This window comes from Acipenser ruthenus, chromosome 13 (assembly GCF_902713425.1).
Source record: "Acipenser ruthenus chromosome 13, fAciRut3.2 maternal haplotype, whole genome shotgun sequence".
Lineage (NCBI taxonomy): Eukaryota > Metazoa > Chordata > Actinopteri > Acipenseriformes > Acipenseridae > Acipenser > Acipenser ruthenus.
In genome coordinates, this window is record NC_081201.1 from 6,715,503 (window position 1) to 6,741,193 (window position 25,691).

The window sequence follows — 25,691 nt, forward strand, 5'->3', positions numbered from 1 at the left end:
TTAAAGCAGATATAGCCAGGACAGTAAGAAAGCACACTTTCTCAAACTCCAATATAGTTATTTAATTATTCGCCAAAATGATTGCGATATGGTATTTAATCACAAAACTACCCCTGACTCCTTCCAGCAAGCCAGTAGAAGCTACAGTAGGCAAGAAAGGATGTTGGCTAAGCTGTCGGACTGTTTTGTCTGTAATTATGTGGAAGAACTACCATAAATTATGACCCAAATTGGAAATGTGAAATAGATTTGTATTACAAGTTTCTTAACATTTTGGCAGGAAGCCCAGATGATCTGGAGTTTGACCAAACTACAGTGATTTACAGAAAAGCGATTTGTCAACACGACTTGTAACTCTGTCTCTCCTTAATCTTCTTTTTTGTTCAGAATAATTAAACATCACAGGTCTTACTGGCTCAAGGCCACATGACAATGCAGTCCCAAGATGTGGAGGGTGCAGTTTGTTGTGTTACGAGGGTTCTTCTTTCTCTTGTGGAAAAGTACGATGTTAAATAGTAAAACAGGCTCCTAGAAACTGGGATGGTTTTCAGCCTTCTTAACTCTGTATCTCCAGGAGTGAAAGCTGTGTTCTCTGGACACTACCATCGCAACGCTGGAGGGATGCACAACGGAGTTGACATGGTGGTAACTTCTGCGATAGGCTGCCAGCTGGGTACCGACCCCCACGGGCTGAGGTTGGTGGTAGTGACCAAGGAGAAGGTGGTCCATCGCTACTACAGCCTGGATGAGCTGAGCAAGACAGGCATGGAGAAAGAGCTCAGAGACCTACTGGGATAGCCTTCCAGCACCAGCTCAAGCACTATGAAGGATGGGCAAGGTCTTTCCCCCCCAAGTCTTCTCACCAATCGTTTTCCTTAAAAAAGAAGCTTCTCAGGTTGGATCAGGAGTAAGGAAAAGTTAAATACAAATTACTCCACATCACACTAGGGTTTTTCTAGGTGGTCTCTAGGTAAGAGGAATAAGGTTTCAGTTCAAATTTATAACCACAGTATATTGTAAATATAATTTCAACAGCAAATATCTCATAAACCACATTGACCAATGCAACAATATGTGCAAATATGTTTTACATTATCTGTAGCATTTTAAATCAACTACATGGTAATTCCTCACCTTACAGACATTTAAACCAAACAGATAAAGCAGAGTTCTTCATACTAAATGTGTTTTAGTGACTTAGTAGTACAGTATTCTACACTGCAGTTGTAGAAGTTCAGAGAACATACAGAGATGTGTGTGTGCAATTAGATGAATCACTGCACAGTTAAATTGGTCAGCATTCATTTTAATGCAGTAAAAACCTCAATTTGGCCATCTGGGAGCAAACGGTATATTTCAGCTTCAGTTGTTAGCAGTTGCTAATTTTCCAGTAGTATTACAGAGCCACAGCAGGAAGATAATCCCAAGTGTATGCTGTGCCTAGAGACACATCTGTGTCCCAGCCTTTACACCTATGTATCTACATATATGCTGTGCATAGCCACATTCTAATGTGAAGTTAAGCACAAAAAAAAAAAAGTTGTATTTCCATGCTTTGACATGTGTGTTTTTTGGTTATAATAAATATTACTTTTAAAAGCATACTTTGTTTATTTATGCATGTATCCCACAGAACCACTTCAAAGCACAAATTCTAATTTAAATGGTCATTACTCCTTCCCCTTTGATCTATTCTGTAAACATATTTTTATATTCTTCTTCTTCTTCTTCTTATTATTATTATTATTATTATTATTATTATTATTATTAATAATAATATGATATATGTACATACATACATACAAATATTCTTCCGCCGATAAAGTAGTGTGGGGTTTCCTAATGTCACTGTGTGATTGACTTGGTAAAACTGTTTTTTTCAGGATTGGCTTTAGTGGCATTTTACAGCTGTGCTGTTTCAATAATTCATAGTCTTCCTCCTTCACGAGTGGTGTAACTTTATTGATGCAGTTATGTTACCAAAGCTAAACTGAGTCAGATATTTAAACATTGACACTGTATCATGACTGAGACTCACACCAGATGTCCTGTATTTCCCTTCAAATATACAGACAAAAATATCAGTTGGCAATTGAGTGCATCACATTAAGAGAAATTATCTTGGTTTGAGAAATGAAACATGAACAGCTGTCTTGTTTGAATGATTTAAACCTGATTTTCTTTGATGTTTTGGTTAAATTGAGTTGATTTTCCCTGACATTTTTACTGAGAAATATAAATTCCTCCTGTTTCATATAAAAAAAAACAAGGTACAGGTGCCTTCTGATAAACTTTATAGGATTACAAAAACACGGTAAATGCTTTCCATGTTTTTGTGTCTTGCTGTATATAGAGAACTGGAAAACAATACTTTAGATCCCTACAGTATTTTAATCTTTTTTTAACAGTAGTAGCTAAACATGACCTTACCTTTAACTCATTTATAATTGTGTACATTTCTGTGGCAATATGAAATGTGTTATTTTATGGAGTTTTAAAGAGAGTTGTAGGGTATGTTTTTTATTTTTTTTATTTTACATACCTTACAATGGTGCATTTTCTGGTAGTAGCAGAAGACGGCCTGTTTAGATCACAGTGACATACTGTACGGAAAAGCAGGTTTCACAAGAGATTTGAACAGAATTGTTGAACGCAGCAGCTTTAAGCAGGGGAAATGGAGCAGAAGACGCCTGTTTAATGGGTGAATTTATATTTTCCTAAAACGCCTCCCCCCCAGCTAAAAGTTAATTGAGTTGATCACGTAAGTCAGAATAAGAGCCTCCAACGCATCTTTTAACACAATAGCAAATGATAAAAAGGGAATTGCAATCCAGGGTTTGCCTGGAGAGGTCTGTGCTACAGGGTGGCATCAGGGAGACTGATCAATGCATATCTTTAAAGGAAAAGCAATGAAGAGTCAGGAGGATTTGCTGGGTTCTCTATGACTTGGGAATGGCCTTGGGATACAATGCCAGAAAAAGGCCCTTTACAAATGTTTATTGATTGATTGATTGATTGATTGATTGAATAACCAGAGGAGATTTTTTATTGCTCAAGTTAAATCACATCCTAAAAGATTACATTAACCTGAAGATATATACGTTTTTGTTGTTGTTTTATGGGTCTGTTAGAGAGGGGGTCGGGTATGCTTTCTGATCTACGATGAGGCTGACCGCAGTATTCTGTCTACATCTCCTCACCTGATATTGCATCACCTGATATTGCATTGTATTTGCCTGACTTAGGCACCACATTACTGGATCCTCAGGTGATGCACTATTACCATGTCACTGTGTATGTACATTGTTGTAATCCTAACTTGTTGCATGTTTTTTCATGTACTTTACTAGTATAATTTGCACTTATTGTAAACTATACTGTATTTAAATATTTACCTTACATTGTAACCCTGTCCTGTACTGCCCTGTAACACCTGTAAGTCGCCATGGATAAAGGTGTCTACCAAATAAATATATTAATTAATTAAATAAGTAATAATAATAATAATAATAATAATAATAATAATAATAATTATTATTATTACCAAATAATAAATGTATCAGTAACATAAACTATCTTCGTAAAGCTTGTTGTTTTGCTGTTTTGTATATCTCTAAAACTGGTACTGTATAAAGATAGCAGCCCCCGTAAATAAAATGTAATCATAGCCTCTGAGGTACTGATTCATATTTTTATCAACTTGCTATTTTCTTTCAGATAACAACACCTTTTACAGTGCCATTTGTTTGTCATCTGTATGCAATACTTTCTTTACATAGTTTCACATGTACTGGCTTTGTAAACAAGAAGGTGATGTCAGACCTCCCCTCCAGCCTACTTTCCTCTTGCTGACAACACAACAGTCTCCATGATGACCACAGTCTTACAAAGGGAAATTAAGAGGTAGGTTTTATCAGGTCTTCTGTGTTTACCTTCCTGAGAGAACATGGAAAAACAAGGGAAATGGCACTAAAACCACCTACATAATGATGTTGTTAATCATTTAGTGCCTCTGGTATGCAACTATTCATAAATAGGTGTCAAGTTTACCTCAATTGGTTGTCAGTCCACCAAGAAGTATGGCTCCCTCTAGTGCAGTGATTCTCAAAGCTAGCTATAACATTTTACAAGTAAATTGAACTCTGCAACTGTTTATGAGTTGAAAACAATTAAAATTGTCTAATTAAGCAAAGTATCTGTTCAATTAATTGAGAGCTCAGTTGGAATGAAAACTAGCAGACACAGTGGGTCCTCAGGACCAGGGTTCAGAACCACTGCTCTAGTGGACTCAGTGTGCCAGGGAGTTTACAAGACTCTACCTGTCTATTAAAATCACAGATTGATCAGATTCTAAATCGTCTCTTCAACAGCTATGACTAATACCCCAGACGCCTCTGCATATTCCATCAACTGTGTTTCACGCGAAAGGCTTTGATCATTTTTCATTGTCACTTGTCAAGCTGCTCCCACCACGTTCTGAATGAGACGATGAATCTCAGGGGCTTTTCATTATGTCTTGCTAAGCTTACAAAGTAGGTGTTTCTTGTTGCTCTCTGAATCAAACTCAGGCTTGAAAACTAACCAATCCTGAGTTTATGGCCTCCCAGTCCCTCCACCCTGAACACTAAACAACAGGTATTTCTACCTAGTCAGCTCCAGGGATGGAAATAAGACTCCCACTGTACAGCAGTTTGATGAACTCCTGGTTTTACTATGTGTTTAATAAGGCACATCTGAGCTTCTTAACTATAAACTGGGACTAATCCAGCACATATTAAAAACTGGAATGGGTGCAACTGCTTTGGAATATGAGTCTTATTTCCACCCCTGTAATCATAAACATAATAATAATAATAATAAAAAAATGGATTGACAGTCTTTATATTACATTTATATTACATCAGGGAACTTAAGCATCACAACGCACTTAATACCTGTCTCTCTGACTGCAAACAGCTATGGCATCCCCTTCCTTCAACACACAGTCACAACTAATCTGCCTGCACACACCACCCTTTCTCCTGGTTTCCAGCAGTGGATTTATTTGTGTGCATCATGAATAAACCCACTGAAATGAAAAACCCATGAAACCTTTAAATATTAGATGTTAGTCTGTTTACTCTTTAGATAGCAGGATTAACAGGGCTTCAATCAAACTTTATAAAACCAGGCACTGCTTTGATTGAGTGACCTGTTTATCTGTTTTTAATAAGAAAAGTTTACAAACGAGAGGAGGCCATTCGGCCCATCTTGCTTGTTTGGTTGTTAGTAGCTTATTTATCCCAGAATCTCATCAAGCAGCTTCTTGAAGGATCCCCGGGTGTCAGCTTCAACAACATTACTGGGGAGTTAGTTCCAGACTCCCACAATTCTCTGTGTAAAAAAGTACCTATTTTCTGTTCTGAATGCCCCTTTATCTAATCTCCATTTGTGACCCCTGGTCCTTGTTTCTTTTTTCAGGTCGAAAAAGTCCCTTGGGTCGACATTGTTGATGCCTTTTATAATTTTGAAAGCTTGAATCAGATCGCCGCGTAGTCTTCTTTGTTCAAGACTGAACAGATTCAGTTCTTTTAGCCTGTCTGCATATGACATGCCTTTTAAACCCAGAACAATTCTGTTCGCTCTTCATTGCACTCTTTCTACTGCATCAATATGTGCATCAATATGAATGCTGCAGTAACAACTACAATACTCTGAGATAGTTGTAACAAGTTATATTGTTAAATACTACTTTGCTTGTTTGTTGCTTCCCTGTATGCTTAAACTACTTTGACACAGTAGACTACAGGGTTACATATGTTGTAAATACTATTAAATTGCAATTGAGAGATGCTAAAATTGCCAAAAATAAAATGGAATGTATATAGTCACAGTGTTTAATCTGAAAATACAGCACAGTGGATGGAAGTTACAATTACTGCTATACTGAAAACTCTTTTGTTAAAGGTGACAAAAAAAATGTACGTTAATTAAGGCATTTGGCCTTCTACTTGACTTAGCTTAGGTCCAACCGATTCAAAAAATATATAGAAACTGCATATCAATTGCTGTTCGAATAGTACTAGTGGTAAGGTTACATCTCATAATTAAAAGTTGTGTAATGCAAAAAGAACAGTTAATAAAGCCTACTGTCAGGAGTGATTTTTCTAGGTCACTTTCTCGCTGGCATGCACAGAAATGGCAGAGTCACGTCTGCACTTGTTAGACGTCAGAAGGAGGGGATCTTTAAGACAGACCAGGGCAGGAATGAGACAGCTCCTTCATCCAACTGTTGAAACAGTTTAGCAGAAACCAACATCAAACATTTATTAGCAGCTTACAGACAAGCTAGTCTAGTGATTCAAGCTGACAGACTGGGAAGCTGAGTGGACTAGCCCAGTGGTTTGTGCTGAAGGACTGGGAGGTGGCAGAGGCCTAGTCACTTCAGCTGAGGCTCTGGGCAACAGTATAAGGGAGTCAGACCACCAGAGCTGTAACAATGTGGGATTATAAATTCCACAAAGCGAAAGAATGTGTCAGCCCCTCACAATCCTGTGATTAATAATCACACTTAAATGAGCTAATCCACTTTTTTGGATTGTGCAGGCGGTGGCAGCGAGAACATATTTGTAACTCGCTGCACGCCCGCTCTCCTGTGGAAAGGCAACGTGTCACTGTTTTTCTAGAAACAGGTGTTAGTTTGTGAGTTAAACACATCTTACCCAATGGCTGGTTGGCGCAGCCCAGCAGCCTCCTTACCATCTGCACTGTGAGATCACCATCTGGAGGCCCAAGTGTTCCACAGCATTGGGTTTCAACATGGAGCCCGACAGCGCCTGGTCAAGCAAGCTCCTTAACTTCACAGTGCAGTGCATTTTCAACAGTCTGTTCATTTATTAACAATGAATTCATATAGGAGAAACTCTAGAAACACAAGGTATGGGAACAGCATACACTCACCCACTAAAGCAGTGGTTTCTAAACCGGTCCTGGGGACCCCCTGTGTCTGCTGGTTTTCATTCCAACTGAGCTCTCAATGACTTAACTAGAGCCTTAATTGAATTGATAATTTGCTTAGACTTTTTTAATTGGTTTTCAGCTCTTAACAGCTGCATATTATTATTATTATTATTATTATTATTATTATTATTTATTTCTTAGCAGACGCCCTTATCCAGGGCGACTTATAATTGTTACAAGATATCACATTATTTTTTACATACAATTACCCATTTATACAGTTGGGTTTTTACTGGAGCAATCTAGGTAAAGTACCTTGCTCAAGGGTACAGCAGCAGTGTCCCCTACCAGGGATTGAACCCACAACCCTCCGGTCAAGAGTCCAGAGCCCTAACCACTATTCCACACTGCTGCCCATATTTCAAGTTAGCTATAACATTTTATAAGTAACTTGAACTCTGCAACTGTTTAAGAGCTAAAAACAATTAAAAAGGTCTAATTAAGCAAATTATCAGTTCAATTAAGGGTGTAGTTCAGTAATTGAGAGCTCAGTTGGAATGAAAACCAGCAGACACAGTGGGTCCTCAGTACCGCGGTTGGAAACCACTGCTCTATAGTATATTTTAAAAAAAAACATATTTGTCAGTAGCAGAAATGCAGTAGCTGCATTCTTAACACATTTACATATAACATTTCTTTTAGTACAATCACAGAATGTGAAAAGTTTGTAACTATTTCTTTTCCAAGCCATAAAGTGGGATTTTTCACATACTTGCACTGAAGGCTTCCATTGATACCTGGCACTGGGGTTTTGTAAAACAGATTCAAAGGGAGGTGCATAGACTTGAAAACTTCTGTAAAGACAAAGGAAATACTTGCTACTCAATTTCATTGTTGAAAATAAATCTGTAGAAAGCTGGATGTTTTCACTGTAAGTAGTTTAGGTACAATGCAAGGCTTGCTTTTTTGTTTTGTAAACTCCGTTGCTGTTAAGGTATTACTTAAGGAACAGGATTGGAAGAATTAGTCGGTAAAGCTGTAGTCTATTCATAGGGCAGGTAGAACACAGGATTGACATTCTACATTCTAAATGTCTACAAATATAATGGTTGTTTCTATACATGGAAATGCATGATACTCATTCTGTCTGGGTCAACAATAACAAGGAATTGATAGTCCAAAGTACTGCAGCATTTATCTATGTTATGTAAGCAATGCAGGTACAACACAAGTGCCTAGCAGAGACTGATAACAGGAACATAATCTATTTAATGAACAGGTACAGTTTTTACCTGATGATGAATGCTGCTCTTCCATTCAAGTCAGTCGGGACAGATTTGCTCCATGCGAGTTCAAGACAGATCCACCAGTGGTAGGTGTAGCAGTGATTAATGAATTACTTGTTCAGGGCCGGATAGCAGTGAAAAAGGCTCTGTCTCCTTAATGGGTACAGCACAGGAAAACACAAGAAAATACAGCTCCCCTCCAGGGCAGGCTTGAGGCATAGAGTCTGATTCTGATGAGAGTTTATCCTTGGGTTTAAAACTCATTAAAAGTTATTAATGTTATCCTGTGTTGCTTAAAACTATTCACTCCAATAACTAAAAGACGCACTGAAATTAGTATAATTATGAAAAGTGTAAGATCATCAATCAGATAACTGAATTATTTATTACAAAAAAACAACCTGCAGGGGATGGAATATTCTAGAATGCCCACTGAGGGTAAAGAGAGGTGCAATGAGTTTAATTAACAAGAATTAAAGAATTCCATTGGAGCTGTAATTTGCAGCCATTTCCCTGTGGCGAAGGTATATTTATCACCAGAGACACAGTCTGGGGGTGCCTGAGCTACTGCAGATGTCCCTGTGGTCAGTCCAATAAGAGGGTGATAATGATGAGCCTCAAAGTGGGCTCCACCGGCTGTCCTGATCATATTGCTGTCTCAATATCACTACTCAGCAGCAGGGGCCCCTCAAGCTGTGTTGGCCCTCCACTGTCAGCAATGTTGTAAGATAGTGGGATGTTCTCCTGGATTATACTGTTACTAAACCAAACTCCTACTACCCAAATATTGCACTACAATGTGTAACAATTATAACCAATACATATTTAAGAAATACTAAAGAATGTAATAGTTTTAGCAAAGCAAGATGGTACCGCATTTCTTAGTGCTAGCAAAACATGGGGGACTCAAGTGTGGACTAACACAGGAAGGCTGGCTCCTCTTTAATGTTGGAAGTTTAAAAGTGAAGAAAATGTATTTTTACATAAAAAGCTAAGCTGCACAATGATATGGGTAGTAGTAAAAATAAATGTAATCTTTAAAAAACATTTTAAGAAAACGTGACTGAAGCTACAAAAGGTTTAAAATGGGACCGCACCTCAAAATGGAAATAGAAAATAATTTTTTTTCCCTCTTTTTGCACTCATAAAATGATAAAAGATATTCCTTCTGCACTTAATATGCCAAAACAACACCACCACCAACAACAACAAAACAGTAAACCAGGATATAATTAGGCATTCTTGAACATCAAAACCGAAGAAAACAACATCAAACAGGAGCCCCCAACTCCCACATCGACACTGCAGCACAGAACTAAACAAGTCATCTAGTGCAGAGGAGTTTTACACTACAAGATGTTCTGCTGTAAACCATCCCCAAGAGACCTGGCCCATCTAATCTAGGTACGGCTGCAGTTAAATGTGCAGTCAATACATTAACAGCATGCTTCTTGACAGGTTGGTTCATTGGCAGGTTTTCGTGCTTCCCAAACATTGAAACTCTTTACTGAGATCCTCATTAACAGAACATAAAAGTTCTCTCTTTTGTTTTTGGTACACCTGTCTATCAGCAGGGATTCCTTCCTGCTCATACTTTTTTTAATAAAAAGGAATGTATATCTGCCAACATCAGACAGTGTTTTGTTCCACCGCATTTCCCCTTGGTTAATTATGTAGACATGTAGGCATCAAAACAGCGAAGTAACACTGTATTTCATTTTATTTAAACATGGTTTTCTTTTAATTTATAAAGCAGGCCAATATTTAAAATGTTTTGGCATTCGGGATCCGGCTTCGTGCACACCTCTGCTAGATTGTAAATTAAGTAGTTTCACTGGCTTTTCTGTATCTGTTTTTTCAGGAATGTTTTTATTTAATTGATGCTTCAATGAGTATTGCTAATTTCTTTCATCTGAAAGTTATAACATCTGTCTGTTTAGAGACTAGTTGGGGGTACTCAAAGAAAAATCGACTTTAAATTACTGGCTTCAATATAGCTTTTTGAGATACGCTAATTGCAGATTTTTATTTTAGGCACAGTCATTTCATGGCAGTATATTTGCATAGACGCATTAGATAGCAACAGAGCTATTAAAGAAAAACAATGTGTTTGGAACTATCACTGAATATAAATGTCACTTGTTGGAAACCATTTGAATCTGCGGGTTAGTAATGCAGATTGCATTAATGTTCTTACACAGCTGAAGCAATTTTGGTGAAATAAAAGCCTGTTTTATGTTTCTGCATGATCCTAAAACAAAGGGTCACAAGATGTACAAAACTCAGCTGGAATAACTGGTTATAGATCTGAATACTTTAGTATTTTTACAACCCTATTCTGAAATCCAGTTTGTAAAAAGTTTCCCATTGTGTAGCATTGCAGCCATACCTTAGGGGCAGCAGTGTGGAGTAGTGGTTAGGGCTCTGGACTCTTGACCGGAGGGTCGTGGGTTCAATCCCAGGTGGGGGGGACACTGCTGCTGTACCCTTGAGCAACGTACTTTACCTAGATTGCTCCAGTAAAAAACCCAACTGTATAAATGGGTAATTGTATGTAAAAATAATGTGTAAAAAAATAATGTAATTGTATGTAACAATTGAAAGTCGTCCTGGATAAGGGCGTCTGCTAAGAAATAAATAATAATACCTTAGCAGAAGCTAAGCTGGATCAAACCTGATGTATTCTAGGAAGTGCCTTGGTTAGTGTTATAGGGAATCAATATTATACAAATATATCATGTAATAATTATGATAATACTGTCCGTTAGCCAGAAGAAGAGGGTTTTTAACAACACAATAGCTTCTATATACCACACTTCTGGTCAACGTAACATTGACGTTGGGATAGTTTTCAAAGTAAGAAATCATTTACGATGACAACAGCTCTTTGAGATTGACACAGTTAGAATGTTTTTTGTACAGAAGATGCTTGTTTGTCTGCTTATTTTAGATTTTTCAGCAGCTGTCATGATTCTTGGAAGCGCTGGGCCTGTGTGTGTCATTAAAACACAGTTTCTGTCTCATCTCTCATCTGTTATCTGTAGCAATAGAAAAGTTCAGAAAGCACATGCATTCTGATCAGCAATAAAGAAGTGTGTTAATGTAAAAAAGGGCCACAAGCAAATTGGATGACTAATGAAACTTCACGGGAACCATTTTCTTTTGAACTTAACAGTGTGCACCTTCCCTTACCATTGGGGTTGATGGCTTCATTTAAACAAGAAGTGTTTTCAATCATAGAAAGAGAAAGAAAAATAATTGCTTGAAGCAAGGTTGAGGATGAAGTTTTGGATGAATTGTAGCAAACATTTTCTCTGAAATGCATACCTGTTCATTACATAGGTCTCAAATGTGCAGTACTGAAAGAAACTCATGTTGTAGCAAGTATGTATTTTCATTAGGCCAGGCAGTGTTAAAACCAGCACTGTACATTTCCTTGAAAAAAGTGAAATAAACATAAACCTTGTTCCAAACACGAATCAGTATCTTCAGAAAGAAGTGCATTAAGCCGAGAAGTTATCACGTAACATCCCACAGTGATAAAACAAACCTTAGCTAGTAAACCCGGTTTATTTCACAAAAAACAAACATCTCACATTTGCATCAGTTAAACCGAAACAGATATAAAAATCATGGTAAAGCACAATAAAGCATTATAAATCAATAATAGATATAGGTAAGCATTGTAAAAACATGGTACATGGTGACTTGTATTAATAATGTAAAGGCATGCTTTAATAAACTGAAAGCACTGCAGTAAACTTTTTGCGTGACAATTTGTATTTAAATTATTAAAGGAACCTCGTAAAATTATAATACCCCCTTGTGTATGCCAAAAACTTGACTTACGATAAAAATATATATATTGACATACAGCACTATGCAAAGAAACACATTTCAGAGATAGCTTGATGGATGCACATAGATACAGGAAATATCTTGACAGAAGCAGCCATGTAAAAACAGGCTAATGGAGTCCCCTGAGCAAAACCAAATTGCCTAATTCTCCATCTCACTTCAGACAGGTATTTAATACAAAACACCTTGATAAATGAAAGCAGAGTGGCGAAACTCCCAGAGCAGTCTGGACACTTCACTCTGGACGAATGTAACTTATTTATAATTTCCAGTTAATAAAACAAAGCTACAGCACAAGAGAGAATAAGAGAGGGAGGAATGAAGAGATGAGCCTGGCATCATTTTTCAGCTCCATGAGAACCATGAAAGGAGGTGTCATGTTGAGGCAGGCTGTGGAAATCAGAGTTGGGAAGCTCAGTCGGAAAAACAGCAGCAGGCATGCTGAAAGAGGAATGCCAAGATATACCAACGCCAAATCCAGGATTTCCATCCACTGCTATGATGGTGATTAGTCCTTTTTGTCATGCTTTAGGCCTTTACACACCAGACGCGTTGCGACAAGCTAATGTGCCGTATGACACACCGCACCACAACAAAAAAAATAAAACATGTATTTTTGATACAAGCCGTTTGCACTGCCTGCGATGAGACGGACGACACTGAAATGATGTGAAAAAAAAAAGGATTGGTGTCTATTTTTTCGACTTTGTTGCACGGCAGCTAGCAAACTGACCAATGAGGAACAGCTTCCCTTGCGAGCCTACAGTAAACAATTATGATGTGCAGTGAGGAGATTTTTTGATTTGGGTCCAAACCGGGTATCTGTCATTGGAACCGGGTATTTTGAGTTTGATTCCAGTTCCCAAACTATTTAGAAAAACATGTCAGTTTGTCAATGCGTGAGCAGCACCTTATATACAAGCATGAGTCCTACAGGTCTACGTCTGCATAAAAAACAATAGAAAGACCACAACAAACTCATCACAGCTGCAATCAGTCAGTAGTCCAAAATAAGGACAAGTCTTGATAACTGTAATGGTTTTATTTTTTTAATAATCAGTTTTATTAAAACCATAATAGTACTCACTGGAACTAGAGCCTTGATATTTGTATCTGGTTCGTCGGTTCCAAAGCATGAACCTGGTACCCGATTTCAAAAGAGCCGGTTCACACATCTCTAGAAGAAAAGATAATTCTTGCAGTATCAAAATACCCAGAGCTGTACAATAAAGGACACAAAAATGATAAAGACACGGCAATGAGGGAGAACATCAGACAGTCCGTTTCCAGGGAACTGGATATAGCTGGTGTGTATGATTCGTTTACCTTTACTGAAATAAGTATTCTGAAAAGGTATTATGTATTCTACATTTTTATTAGCTGTGTAACAGGACTATCATACATGTGATTTTTGATACAATCAGATGAGAGTCGCCACTGGCGTGAAAGGTAGCGTCGCAGCAAAAGTACAATTTTATTGCAGGATAAAGCTCTGAATAATTGAGCTACAGGCAGCAGGTGATACGTCCCCATCTGCTTCATTAGAGCAGTGGAACTTGGCCTGGAGTCCACTGATACTGCAGGGAGCCCTAATCACTCAGCAAGGTCAGACTCAAGCTGGCTTTTAATTATCAATTTGTTTCCAGTATGGTATGATAAAGCGTCGTGCAATGCTATCAGAAGCTACTTCCAGACAGAGGTGAGGTCGCTTGGGAACCACTTTCTCTCCCAACTCCCCAAACACATCTCAATCTGAACATGAGCTCCCCCTGCCATTCAGTCCCGAGTCTCTCACAAGAATTGCACTGGACGGAGTTGTGAAGGTTAAACCAACACAAGACCATGCAAATTAGCACTGGTACTACCAATATTAATTACAGAGACCACTTGGTGTGTTTATATTTTTCATGTTTAAATACAAAGGAAAAAGGCAAATACATTTGTAGCAAAGTAACGAAAACAACATTTTGTTCAGATTTAAATTTCTTGTGTAAAAAAAATAAAAAAATAAAAAGTAGATTGACAACTTCAATAACAGTTTTCTGATTTTGTGAGGGGTTAGTGAATTACTGGATCAGTGGTGTTCTACAACAGTCTTACCAAAGCTGTGTGCCAAGGTTTGTGTTGTGTTTACTAGTCTTCCGATAACAATTTCCTGGATTTCATTAGCTTACTGATTCCAGTACCAATCATTGGATAGATGCAGTTCTCATTGTAAGTATATTTGTAGCTGACAAAACTGAAGAACATTTCCAGCAACAATTCTGACTTGCTATAAATTGCTTGGACACGGCATCAGCAACTAAATGCTTCAGCAGTTGTTTTGTGTTTCATCAGTCTCTGACTCTTTTAACACCTACTTTTCTCACTGTCTCAGGGATGTAAAGCAGAATGCAGTTGATAAGAGCAGATGCATACTTTACACTAATCAAAAATAAATAATTAACTATCACACTTGAGATACTGAAGTTAAAAAAAAAGGTCTGGGCATGTCGCAGACGAATGTATTCATTTTGGTTCTATTTGTTTATTTTGATACTGCCCCATTACGGACACTTTAGTAAGTGCAGTAGTAAATGTGTGTGACCTGATTTTCTTTTCACAAGCAGGCCAATGTTTGCACAAAATACATTTGCTTTGAAGCACTCCTTTGAGTCAGTTATGGATACTTTGCCGCATGATGAAACAGACACAAAAGAACTGTGTGATTACATGTGTGGTTGTTTCTTATTTGTGATAAACAGAGTGAATCCCCATGAATTTCATAGTCATTTTTGACATAAAATCTGCATACATAGATTAACTTCCATGTATTTGCTAATACTGTCTAGGGATTGAAATCCTTGTTGTGTTGCTTGTAGCAGCTTTTTATATCATTGTTCTTACCAGGTTAACATAAAACTACCTTTAATATGGTCACTAGTAGGTTAATAATCAAAGATGAATTCTCTTTTTCCAGGCAATAACATTTTAAATGAAAAAATAATACACTTTCAAAAAAAGCAACAAGAAATAACTGCAAAATAAATGTTATCTTTACTGGAAGTAAATACCACAGATGTCAAACTCAAAGTTTTATTTAGTGCATTTGCTTATGACAAAGATGGACTAAGTGCATGCTGTAGAGCAATACAATCTGCCTGGCAGCAGTAGAGGGTGGTGTGGTTGGTAGTGGGAGTCATAGTGGGACACTGTCATTAGTACTGTCATATGTTTCCACAGTGGCTTGCATTGGATGGGTCACATTACCCAATTGCAAGTGCTTAAAGGGGAAAGATCATTGATTTTCAGGCTCCTTTGTCCTCCTTATGGGTCGCTGCTGCTGCCTGGTAAGTTTCATTGCTCTGCAGCCCCAGCTTTCCCTGGACATGTCCTCAAACCAATGAAGTAACGACCATCTCCCTTTGTACACACACTGTACTACACACCATGGCATTGATCTTTTATTAATTTCTGTATTTATTGTTACATTGCATTTCCCATGTCCACAAGAAATGCAATAAAAAAAATAAACCATAAAAAGGCTACTTGTTTAAGGCAGTCAGAAAATCTTTGATAAATTGTACTACTTTTAAACTCTAGAATACATGTCCAAGAGCCTTATCCATTTCTATGTACTGTGGCGATTACTGAACCGACTGCAGTAGCAGATTACTGTACAACATAATTAAGTGCGTAGCTCTGTAGTTGCAGTGGAGTTACTAAACAACTTGGCGTAAGACCATTCTAGGGTAGAGGACTGAGGGAACTTGGGTTCTCCTGGCAATCACACAGGCATGATGTATTCACCCACATTGGCAGGAACATAATTTATGTTTTCTAAGTCCTGCTGGGCTGCTTCAACTGCTTTGCTTCAGAGAGTTTCTGTGGGTTTCCAGATCCATCTGCATATTCATGTCCATTCGGTGCTGGTCTCGACCACATTCAATGAGAGTCCATGTCAAGTTAGTAGAGTATCTCTTGGCTCCAAGACGCAGCAAGCAATGTACATGACATTCAAGAATACAAATCAGACGCAGTTCACCTACACTATTACTAAAAATAATTCACCTACCATTCTTTCTACTGTAGCCTGTGTCACAAGTATACTCATAGCAAGGACAATGGAGTACATGCCAAGGTGGGATGAAATTCACTATTTGATCAGTAACCAGTCTCAGATAGAGATCAGGGTATTTAAACCACTGCACTGAAACATACAGTACAGTGGTCCATTAATGTGGAATACCTCTTTCGAAGAACTGTGCTGAAAAATAAGGCCATTTCTGGTTTAAAACTGGTTGAAATAAAACATTGTGCCAAACAGCGCCTTTTGTAGTTTTTTTTTTTTTTTTTTTTAAATCAAGCATGTACCATAGGAGCAGCATTCAGGGTTAGATCTCTTTTGATCGGAACAATAGTTTTAGTGAACCCCTCTTTTCCCATTGGAGCCAAGTATTTTGGAGTCAATCCATCCTCAGCGAACTCTCGTCAGTCCTTAAATATTATCTGTATTGTTTTGTTTATAAACTTAAGGCTAGCAGCTTTAAAAGGTGCAGATATGCCTGTAGTTCTAGAATCATTGTGAGTGATGTGAAATTGGGCCCTGTTGTTGAACAAAATCAGTCGCATGGGACAGACATAAGAGCCTGCAACAAAGAACACTTACAGGTACATTTTGATCTTGTTGTTCAGTGTCCAAGTACAAAGCAGATCTACTGTAGATAATGTCAGCCTTAAATATTACTCCCTAAGTTAGTTATATTGTTATATTAATTCCTACATTGCATAATTCATGAGTCAACTGAAGTGGCCCATTCTGCACAATTAAGGCAAAATCCATGCCAATCTTTGTGTGAATCAATATCTGTCATTCACAACTTTAAACACCAAGGAATCTGACTAACACTTAAAGAAAGATTTGGTCCAGCAGACTAACATTTCTATATCTGTAAATCTGCATGTAATACTACGCATGTGAATCAATATTTGATTGACAAAAAAATTAATTCCAACTACAAAATTTCCAAAAGCTTGTCCCCATCTTTACTCTGAAGCCCAATGTGCAGTGCAGATGTTGTTTAGTGCAGATCTGCAAGTGGAAAGGAATGTGGGCTCCCCAGGGGTTGAAGCTGGTAGGCGGTCGAGTGGTGTGAGGGATTCTAGGGGTCACCTGGTGGAGGTCTCTTGTCTAGCAGGTTCAGCCTCGATTCTTGGGGTTCGGGGTCAGATGTCAAAGGTCTCCACTCTGTGGTTCCAGGTTGCGAATCTCTCTTTGTTGGCTGCGAGACAGTTTGGGGAATTTGGATCGGGCGGGCTTGTTATCACTGTCCGTCAAAGGTGGGGTGTCCCTAAATAAACAAGACGACAAGTTAGAAAACAAGCTAGAAAGCACCCTTTCTGTACGGAAAATTGTTTGAAGAATGACTGTGATTGTAAATCGGTATCTTAAGTACAGCTTGTAAGGGTTTAAACATCACTTCTGTGCTTTTATAACTCAAAAAGACATGTGATTCCACAGAAGGCTCTAAATGTTGGCTCAATAGGGGTTTCCTAGAAATTGTTATCCTTATACAAAAACAATGCCTTTTTCAATTTAGATTTTGTTGCCTATAACAAGACTTGGATTTAACAGTAACACTGATCACAACTGATGGACACTAGCCATTGTGACACTGTGAGATGGCATTGGGATGTGGTCTACTGTTGAGACCATCTATTCATTTCATTTAACACTAGAACGACCAAGGCGGTCATTCTGATCATTTTTGGATTTAAATTAAATTGCTGTGCGTGTGTTTATGATAAAGAGTGCTTTCATGACTTTTCCTAGATATATGTACTAATTCCCCTGAAAAAGAAAGGATCGCGTAGATGCAAAAATTAGTGAGATAAAATACTGTCATACCTATTCCGACTAGGCACGGTCAAATTGACTAATATATATTATAACAATTAAAAGTTGCAATATTATTTGTGTTTATCAGTCGGGACTTGCAGCCGTATTGAGGTTTGATTATATCGGTCTGCATTCCTCAAGTGAGCTGTCTGTTGACATTTATATTGTTTCAATGAGCCTCTGATAGCTCATCAATCAGCCTTGACAGCTCACAGTGCCAGGCTGTCTGTCTGCACTGGTTACTATAAGTCACACGTTTTTCTAAGAAATTCATTGTTACCGCAATACACATTGCAAATGGATCACTGAAGAAGCAGGGCAGAAAAGAGTGTTTGGAATTATTGCAAATTGTACCAAACAAGATTCTGATGCAGCAAAGACAGACAATGCGAAATGTTTATTTATTCATGTCATTTTGATTATAGTGTGTCTGTATATAAACACATCGCTTCGGTTGTGCTTTGTTATGTAGACAATATAAACCCAGTTATTTAAAAAAAAAGGTTGATACTTATTTACATTGTCAGTTGTACAGTTTTGTATGTACATTATATAACTGTATATACACACATTTATTTTCAAATATTTGTTTATTTTATTTGTTACTGTTTTTTGAGGTTGCGCTTTATGTAATATGTCTGTATATAAACACATTTCTGTTCAGATGTCTGTTTATTTACAATGTTTTGGTTGTGTAGATGCTTTCTTTGACATTCCTGAATAAAACTTCGACTTATATTCAATTGTTTGTCCTTTCATTATAATATTTATGTTGTTTTTAATACGCCGGTCAAATTGACCGGTCATGGTTGTTCTAGGTCCGCCTATAAACGCTGCCGTTCTAGTGTTAATCCAGTTTCAAACCTAGTCCTTCAGCGCCGAACAGCTTGTGCATTGACCCGCTGCCATCGAAAAGGTCATTTTTCACTCAGGAGAATAATAAAATTGGCCAATAATTAGCAGGGTGATATTCTATCAGATAAAAAAGCTGGGGTCATTCATTCAAATGCTTCCCTGAGGCTAATGCTGTGCTGGCAAGAGATGTCACTCGATGCGCCTCACAGCCTTTCCTCACACCCTGCACGTTCTTATTAAAAACTCACCTAGCCTATTGTATATTGATGTTCCGAGCTTGTTTGCAAGGTCGAATTGATTGAATGAACAAGAAGCGTCAAAATGGCATTTGAAAGGTCTTTCATCCAAGTCCTTGCTGGCTTCAGAGTTTTTCGAGGCTGTTTTCTCATTATTTTCCTTTGCTCTTTCTCAGTAAACCATGTGTACTTGCTCTCTACAGCTGTCATCACTCCATTCTAAGCCCACAGTGTGACCTGAGTGGACTCTGGCAGTATGGGATTGGTTAATGGCACCAATTAAATGGAACTTTCATGTAGTTCACGTTAACTGGAATACAGTTAGCTTGTTAACATTTTGTAGCATGGGTGTTAATGCTGTCTTTTCAATGTTTTCTGTTTTATTACCTCCTTATTCACAGGCACTCGGTAGCTCCTGGCATTAGTGAACACACAAAGGTGTCTGCTATTCAACACCTGTGAGTCTATTGTACCTAAATACCTCAATACAGTGAGTCATTCTGCTGGTAAAGGCAGCAGCGTGATCTTGAAGCTTTTAACACCTCATTAGTGTTTTAGCGGAAAATAAAAGGCCTCCCTACGGCCCTCATCAGTGTCAGGAGCCTAGTGGCAAGAGACTTGATGAAATTGAAACGTGTGCCTCTGTAACACAGCCTCCCGTCTTGAGATGGGAGGCTGTTTTACACCTCCCACCCGTACGAACAACACCCTGTTAATTATTAACAAGTGCTTTTAATTTATACACAGGGACAAAAAAAACTTTTTTTATGTGGCAGGATGAAGATGCCACTGACAAAGTTTTACATGTATTATTATTTCTCCCATGTCAGGTCTGAGAACTGTCCTGTCCCACACTGTAAACTTCCAACCAAAACTTCTATATAAGTCATCACTCTGCCTGCATTTAAGTTAGTGCAAACGTAGTTATGCATTTTATACCTTATTCAAGCTAATTAAATAATATGCAATCATCATGTGTTGAAAATGTTAATGATGGGACAGGCATTCACAATGGTTCTGATGCTGATTGGTCTGGATAGGGTATTAGTCTGTTTCACTGGGATATTTGGAGTTACATCACCCAGTTTGAGGTTAGCAATGGGTGCTAGTCAAGCTGAGGCTCTGGGTTAGTGAAGGTGGTTAAAGGATTAGAGCAGATTTAAGGAGAAGCAGTGCAATGAGAACAAGCTCTGCCTAAAGAAGGGTCTGTGAGCAAAAGAAAAACCTCACAAAGACCTGGAGAAGAGAGTCACCGTGTTTTTAGGGAAAGATCTTAAATCAACATTTTAACAGAAACAGTGATATACACTTCAAGGTAATTGTGCAATTACAGTATTCTGCAGTTCAAGCACACCACACAGATTCTGACGTGTTACTTTTACAGCTTTCCCTTTTCTTTTATTGCTTTATTATACAGTATGGCTGTTTCTTTAGCTAAAGCACCTTACTTGTATTTCTTTTTATGATAACCATTTGTTTCACGGCCTGAATTATTCATTTCAAACTCAATAAAGACAATCATAAAAGAAGCTCTCACTGCAGGATTCTGGCTGCACAGAAAGGACTGTAGCTTGCATTCTCATAGTGTACAGCTGGATATTGTGGATCGCTCACAGCGCAGTGCAATCAAACCCTCTCAACAGGTAGCCCAGGCACTTCTATTACTCTGTACTTTCCCACAACTTTGGCAATTACTGTGGGATGGATGCATCTCACCCCTGATGTTTCCACTGCCTTCTTTGATGTGCCTGAAACTTGAAAGCTCATCTGCAACCCACAAGGCAAATCTTTGATCCTGCCAGCAGACTGAACAAATCCTCTGGTGCACTAAACAGGCGAATAGAATGATTACTGCATTGCAGAACACTAAAAAAATATGATCTCAACCCAGCACAAATAGTACACACCTGTTTGTACACCAATACGAACAGAGACACGCATCTTCAATATGCAAAATGCAGGTTGTCCGTGTTAATCAGTTTTTCTTTGTTAAAGGTTAAGCAACAATGATCAAACTAAATAGAAAGTGATCGCTGGCTGCACCTTGGCTCTTCTCTAGGCCTTTAGGAGGCAGTGTGGTCCAGTGGGATGCTTCCTGCCTAATTGCTTATTATAAAATGGGTATTTTAAATACTCTGTCCTGGTTGGTCAAAACAAGTCACATGGGGGTGTTGCTGTTACAACATATAATTTATTTTCAAAACGGGGCAAATCACTGGTAGATATCCATACGCCACTAGAATTGTGAAAAACTAAACCGGCAGACATATTGGAATTTATCGCAACATGACTGAAGAGATTTATGTAAATGTTGAGCTTTTGGGAAAGCGAAGTGTACATGAGATATTGAATGAGCAAAAGTATTCAAATTAATTCAAAACACGCCATTCTGACCTCTCTCTGCTCCTTCTCCCTTAACTACAGCGTTTTGAAAATAAATAGTTTAAAAAAAATATTCAGCCTTTTACAAAAGATTTGGGTCACTCTTAAGACTGGTGGTCAAATGGATGTTTTGTTGCCGTTGCTCCCGGTCTGTCCGTTCTTCTCCTCATGGTCGGTCTGCCTGCTTGATTGCTGCACAGCTGTGTGGTCTGTTGAAGAGTACAGTACAGTCCGTTTATAAGAATCACATCCGTCCCAGGTGTATTGATTCTTATAAGTGGATGATTCTTAAGTGGACAGACATGATTACTGTGGTGCAGAATCAAACTTAGCATGAGAATGATAAGAGCTTGTTCTCTGGCTGCAGTGCAATGGGTTGACCACTAGATGTCTATTAAAAATCTATATTGCAATACCCACCTGGGTTTAAAACTAAGGCTGCTGTTTTAATGCATGTTATTATTGTATTAATAACTCACAATGAACAGCCTTGTTGCTTCTTAACATAACCATTTATTGCCTGAAGTCTCTTTTGCTTCCATCCTGTTAGGGAGGACTCACGCATTAGCGTTCTTCCTCTTAAAGCTGCAGTAGTCTATTTCGATTCTGATTATATTACAGCTGCTCTTTTCTTAAAAGAAGAAAAAAAAGTGCCCAATCTTGTTTTTACTTTAAGGACAGAAATATTCCAGTGATTTGGATACCTACGGGGATAACTCCTTGAGAACAGCAGCAGATGTTAGCCTAATAGGAGAGGCCATTACAGTTAAGACAGATAAAGTCCAAGCCATTACGTCTTTATTGCTCAACATGTGCCTATCCAGACTGCACTGAATACACTTTACAGGTGACCAGATCTGCCTCTTCTGTGCCATTTATTTGGATTGGATGCCACTATCGAGGGGTATTTTTCATCCACTCCAGTTCACCATAATTTATTAAAGAAGAAGTATATATATTTCACTTTTTTTTTTCCTCCCAACATAAATAAAGATTAACATAGCACTAGCTTGTACTTTAAGACATGTTCTGCCTATTTAAGCAAATACAGTAACGATAACAAGATGCACTGTTTAAACCCTTTAAATCTGTTAACCTGTTCTGCAGTCCTACAGTACCTACACCAACTTCTAACACCATTTCCATCACTTCACACCAATTTAAATCATTTACTAATACTGTCTATTAAGCTACTAAACACGCACTTACTATCGTACTTATAATCAAGGGGCATTCAATGTATTTCATAAGGTATATTTGCAAAAAAAAAAAAAAAAACTGCACTCTTACCGCAAACTTTCGAATATCTACATGGGGCTCAGATCGGCGGGAATTAAACCAGCCAAGCATTGTCTCCACGAATGTCATTGAAATGCAACTAAATCCTGTATCTGTACTAGTGATGTGCAGTTCATGAATGATTCGCTCTTTTTGAACGACTCATTACAGTGAATCATGGGAATCGGATCATAGAGTTCTGTCTGAATCGGTTCTTTTGACTCACCCAATGAACGAACTGCGTGACACACAAGAGACGAGTTACCGACCTATCAAAACTGATTCAGAAACGCTAGAGTCCGGCTGATTTGTTGTAACAAGGAAACCGGGTTGTCTATTAACTCGTTGAGAGTCATGACATTGAACCGTGTGTGCCATGTTGTCATCTGCAGAGGGTTAACAGTTTTGCTTCAAATAATTTGTATGTTTACCAGACAGTTCATATATTGCAGTAAATATAAGTATATTAGACACTGTACTATAAAGCCCATAACAAGAAAAATAGTGAGATCATTTCAAACCGCATTACTCCACTCCCACATTTCCAACACATAACTGACCCAGAAAAACTGGCAGTTGTACTGGGACAGGGACACAGAGAGGTCCACTGTCTGCCCAGTATGTAGCCGCCTGTCACAGCCTGAGGGACACACAGTGAACACTCTACACTGCTGGGGAGGGAGGAGGTTATTTAGGGCTATTTAGTATTTAATGTTTCAATATTTAGTTCAGTGTCTTTGCCTTGTTTTGTTTTATTTACTATTTGTATTTAAATATGTTTATAATGTTTATTGTTACTCTGTAAATGCTTCGGCAATACTGTCGATGTTAGTCATGCCAATAAAGCACCTCTAAATTTGAATTTGAGAGAGAGATGTAGTGCTTAAGTAATTTTGAATTGTATTTTGAGTTGTAGTTATAAAAAATAAATTAAAAATCTGATATGTCCTGTGGCTATTGTTATCGTTTAGTTTTTCCATTCTGGTGGTGACCGAAATTAAATTTGAATGCCTATAATTGGTTTGTTGCTGTGGCAACATTCACCTAATCGTAGCAGCGTTGCATGATTGGGAGGGATGGATCTGTCAAATCAAATAGAGCCTCTCACTTACAGCTCTGTATAAAGAAGACAGAAGTAATTCAATTGACTTATTATTTATTTATTTATCTATAATAAAAAATAACAGCAGATCAGTTTTTGTAAGGTTGCAGGCTATTCAACTGACTGCAGTGATACTGTTGGCTAAACAATGTTAAATAGTTCATACTAGTTATGTTTTCTCCAGGATTCTAACTAAAATGTAATATTGTTTGTCAAAATATATTTCATTTCATGTTTAAGAACTTAGCCAACCAACTATTCTAGCTAGCTATTTCCCGTTAGTGATGTGCAGTTCGTTAACGATTCCGTTCAAATAAACCTTTGTAACCAATGATTGGTTTCATTTCATTGAATCAGTGAATCAAATGAACAAATCTTTTGAATCGACTCAAACTGAACTGAATCAAATGAATCGCATCAGTTAATTTTGATTTTCCAGCTGCCCTAGCGGTCTGGCGGTTGCGCAGTAGGAAAGCGATAAATATGTTTGTTAGACCTGCTTTGCGGGAAAAAATAAATCTCTCACAAATATTTTTGGTGTTGGTCAGAACAATTTCTTGTGAGGGTTTGGGCAATTTATTTTGGGGAGGCTTAGCCTCCCCAAGCCTCTTATACACACCGCCTATGGTAGCTACTGTATGTACTGTAGCTACAGTATGTAATTACCAGTAACAAAGATTTGTGTGAAAAAAAGTTAGAAGCATCTCTTAATTTTAGCTCGAGAGAAGGTTTGTGTGACTAATAACAGAATAATTATAAGCTGCTGAAGCTCATTATAAAACTGAACTACCGTCCTTTATCCAATACATGCCTTATTAAAATTGCACTCATTTTAAATGAGTTTTAGCACTCAAGAAATAAGTTGTTATTTGGTTTTGCAGGAGTGTGGGTGTGATACTCTCTCTCTCACAATCTGAAGCATTACCTGTAAGTGATACCCCTGCTTGCCTTTCTGCTGCAGCACACTTTTCTTCACCACTGCTAATATTGTCACACCTTAAAATTAGCCTTATATAGCAACACAGATAATGAATATGTTCCTGATTAGTTTAGTTTGCGCAACAGTTTGGGTATGTCCAATATGTCAGAATATTTTAGTTAAAATCCCAATTTCTGCAAAACATATGTAAATTGTATTTCTTAATTATTTTCTTTAATATTATTTTTTAGGAATTAAAGTTAGGTACTTAGCATTAAAGGGAACATTAAAAAATAGTGTTGGACCACCTCTAATAATTTTGCATTGGTAGTAAATGGACAACAACTGGGGCAATTGAAACAACACAGACAACAGCACAACCACATAACCTAAATTATTCAGCATTATTATTATTATTATTATTATTATTATTATTATTATTATTATTTATTTCTTAGTAGACGCCCTTATCCAGGGCGACTTACAATCGCAAGCAAATACAAATACATTCAAGTGTTACAATACATGATTGAAAATGTTTTTCCAGAGAACTTCTGCTCTAGTAATCAGCAAGAGAGACGAGCGTGTTTGGAAAGTGCAATGTGAAACCAATAGAATTCTAGTCTGGATGGATCTGCCTGCGAACCAAACAAACCAATCTGAATGCACTTTAAAAGAAACTCAAGTTTGCTTGAATTTTTCTGGTGTGAAATGAACCAAAGCAAACTTGAAAGAAACGTGTTCGTTTGCAAGTGAACCACGATTCGAATCACTTGCAAGTGAACTAGGTGTGAAAGTGCCCTGAAATAATAAATTGACTACATTATTTATAATGTAGGATTTATACAACACACAGTGAATTAAGGTTTATTACTTGAAGATGAACAGCAAGGAACGATACGAAAAGTATGCTTTTTTCATTACTATTACTCTTCGCTTACGTGCTACTCTTTATTTA

At 37.8% G+C, this 25,691-nt stretch overlaps 2 protein-coding genes across 4 annotated transcripts in view; one reads left to right on the plus strand and one right to left on the minus strand.

Moving 5' to 3' along the window:
* LOC117418051 (serine/threonine-protein phosphatase CPPED1-like) overlaps nt 1-1,602 on the plus strand; it is a 31,217-nt gene extending 29,615 nt beyond the window's left edge. The window contains exon 4 of the mRNA XM_034030597.3: nt 575-1,602. Within this exon, the coding sequence (XP_033886488.1) occupies nt 575-798 (224 nt within the window). The 3' untranslated portion in view covers nt 799-1,602. The remainder of the gene's footprint in view (nt 1-574) is intronic.
* Nucleotides 1-25,691, minus strand: part of LOC117418373 (sorting nexin-29-like) — a 175,630-nt gene that overhangs the window by 32,090 nt on the left and 117,849 nt on the right. The window contains exons 21-22 of one of the 3 annotated variants that reach the window (XR_009330816.1): nt 21,521-21,643; nt 17,326-17,413 (exon numbers count right to left, since the gene is read on the minus strand). The exons of 1 other annotated variant lie outside the window; for it this stretch is intronic. Coding sequence is in view for 1 of the 2 variants with exons in the window: in XM_034031336.3 (XP_033887227.3) it covers nt 17,296-17,413 (118 nt within the window). In the remaining variant the exon portion in view is untranslated. Of the gene's footprint in view, nt 1-15,144; nt 17,414-21,520; nt 21,644-25,691 lie in introns of those variants that run through there. One more of the 3 variants, XM_034031336.3, reaches the window with a different exon arrangement.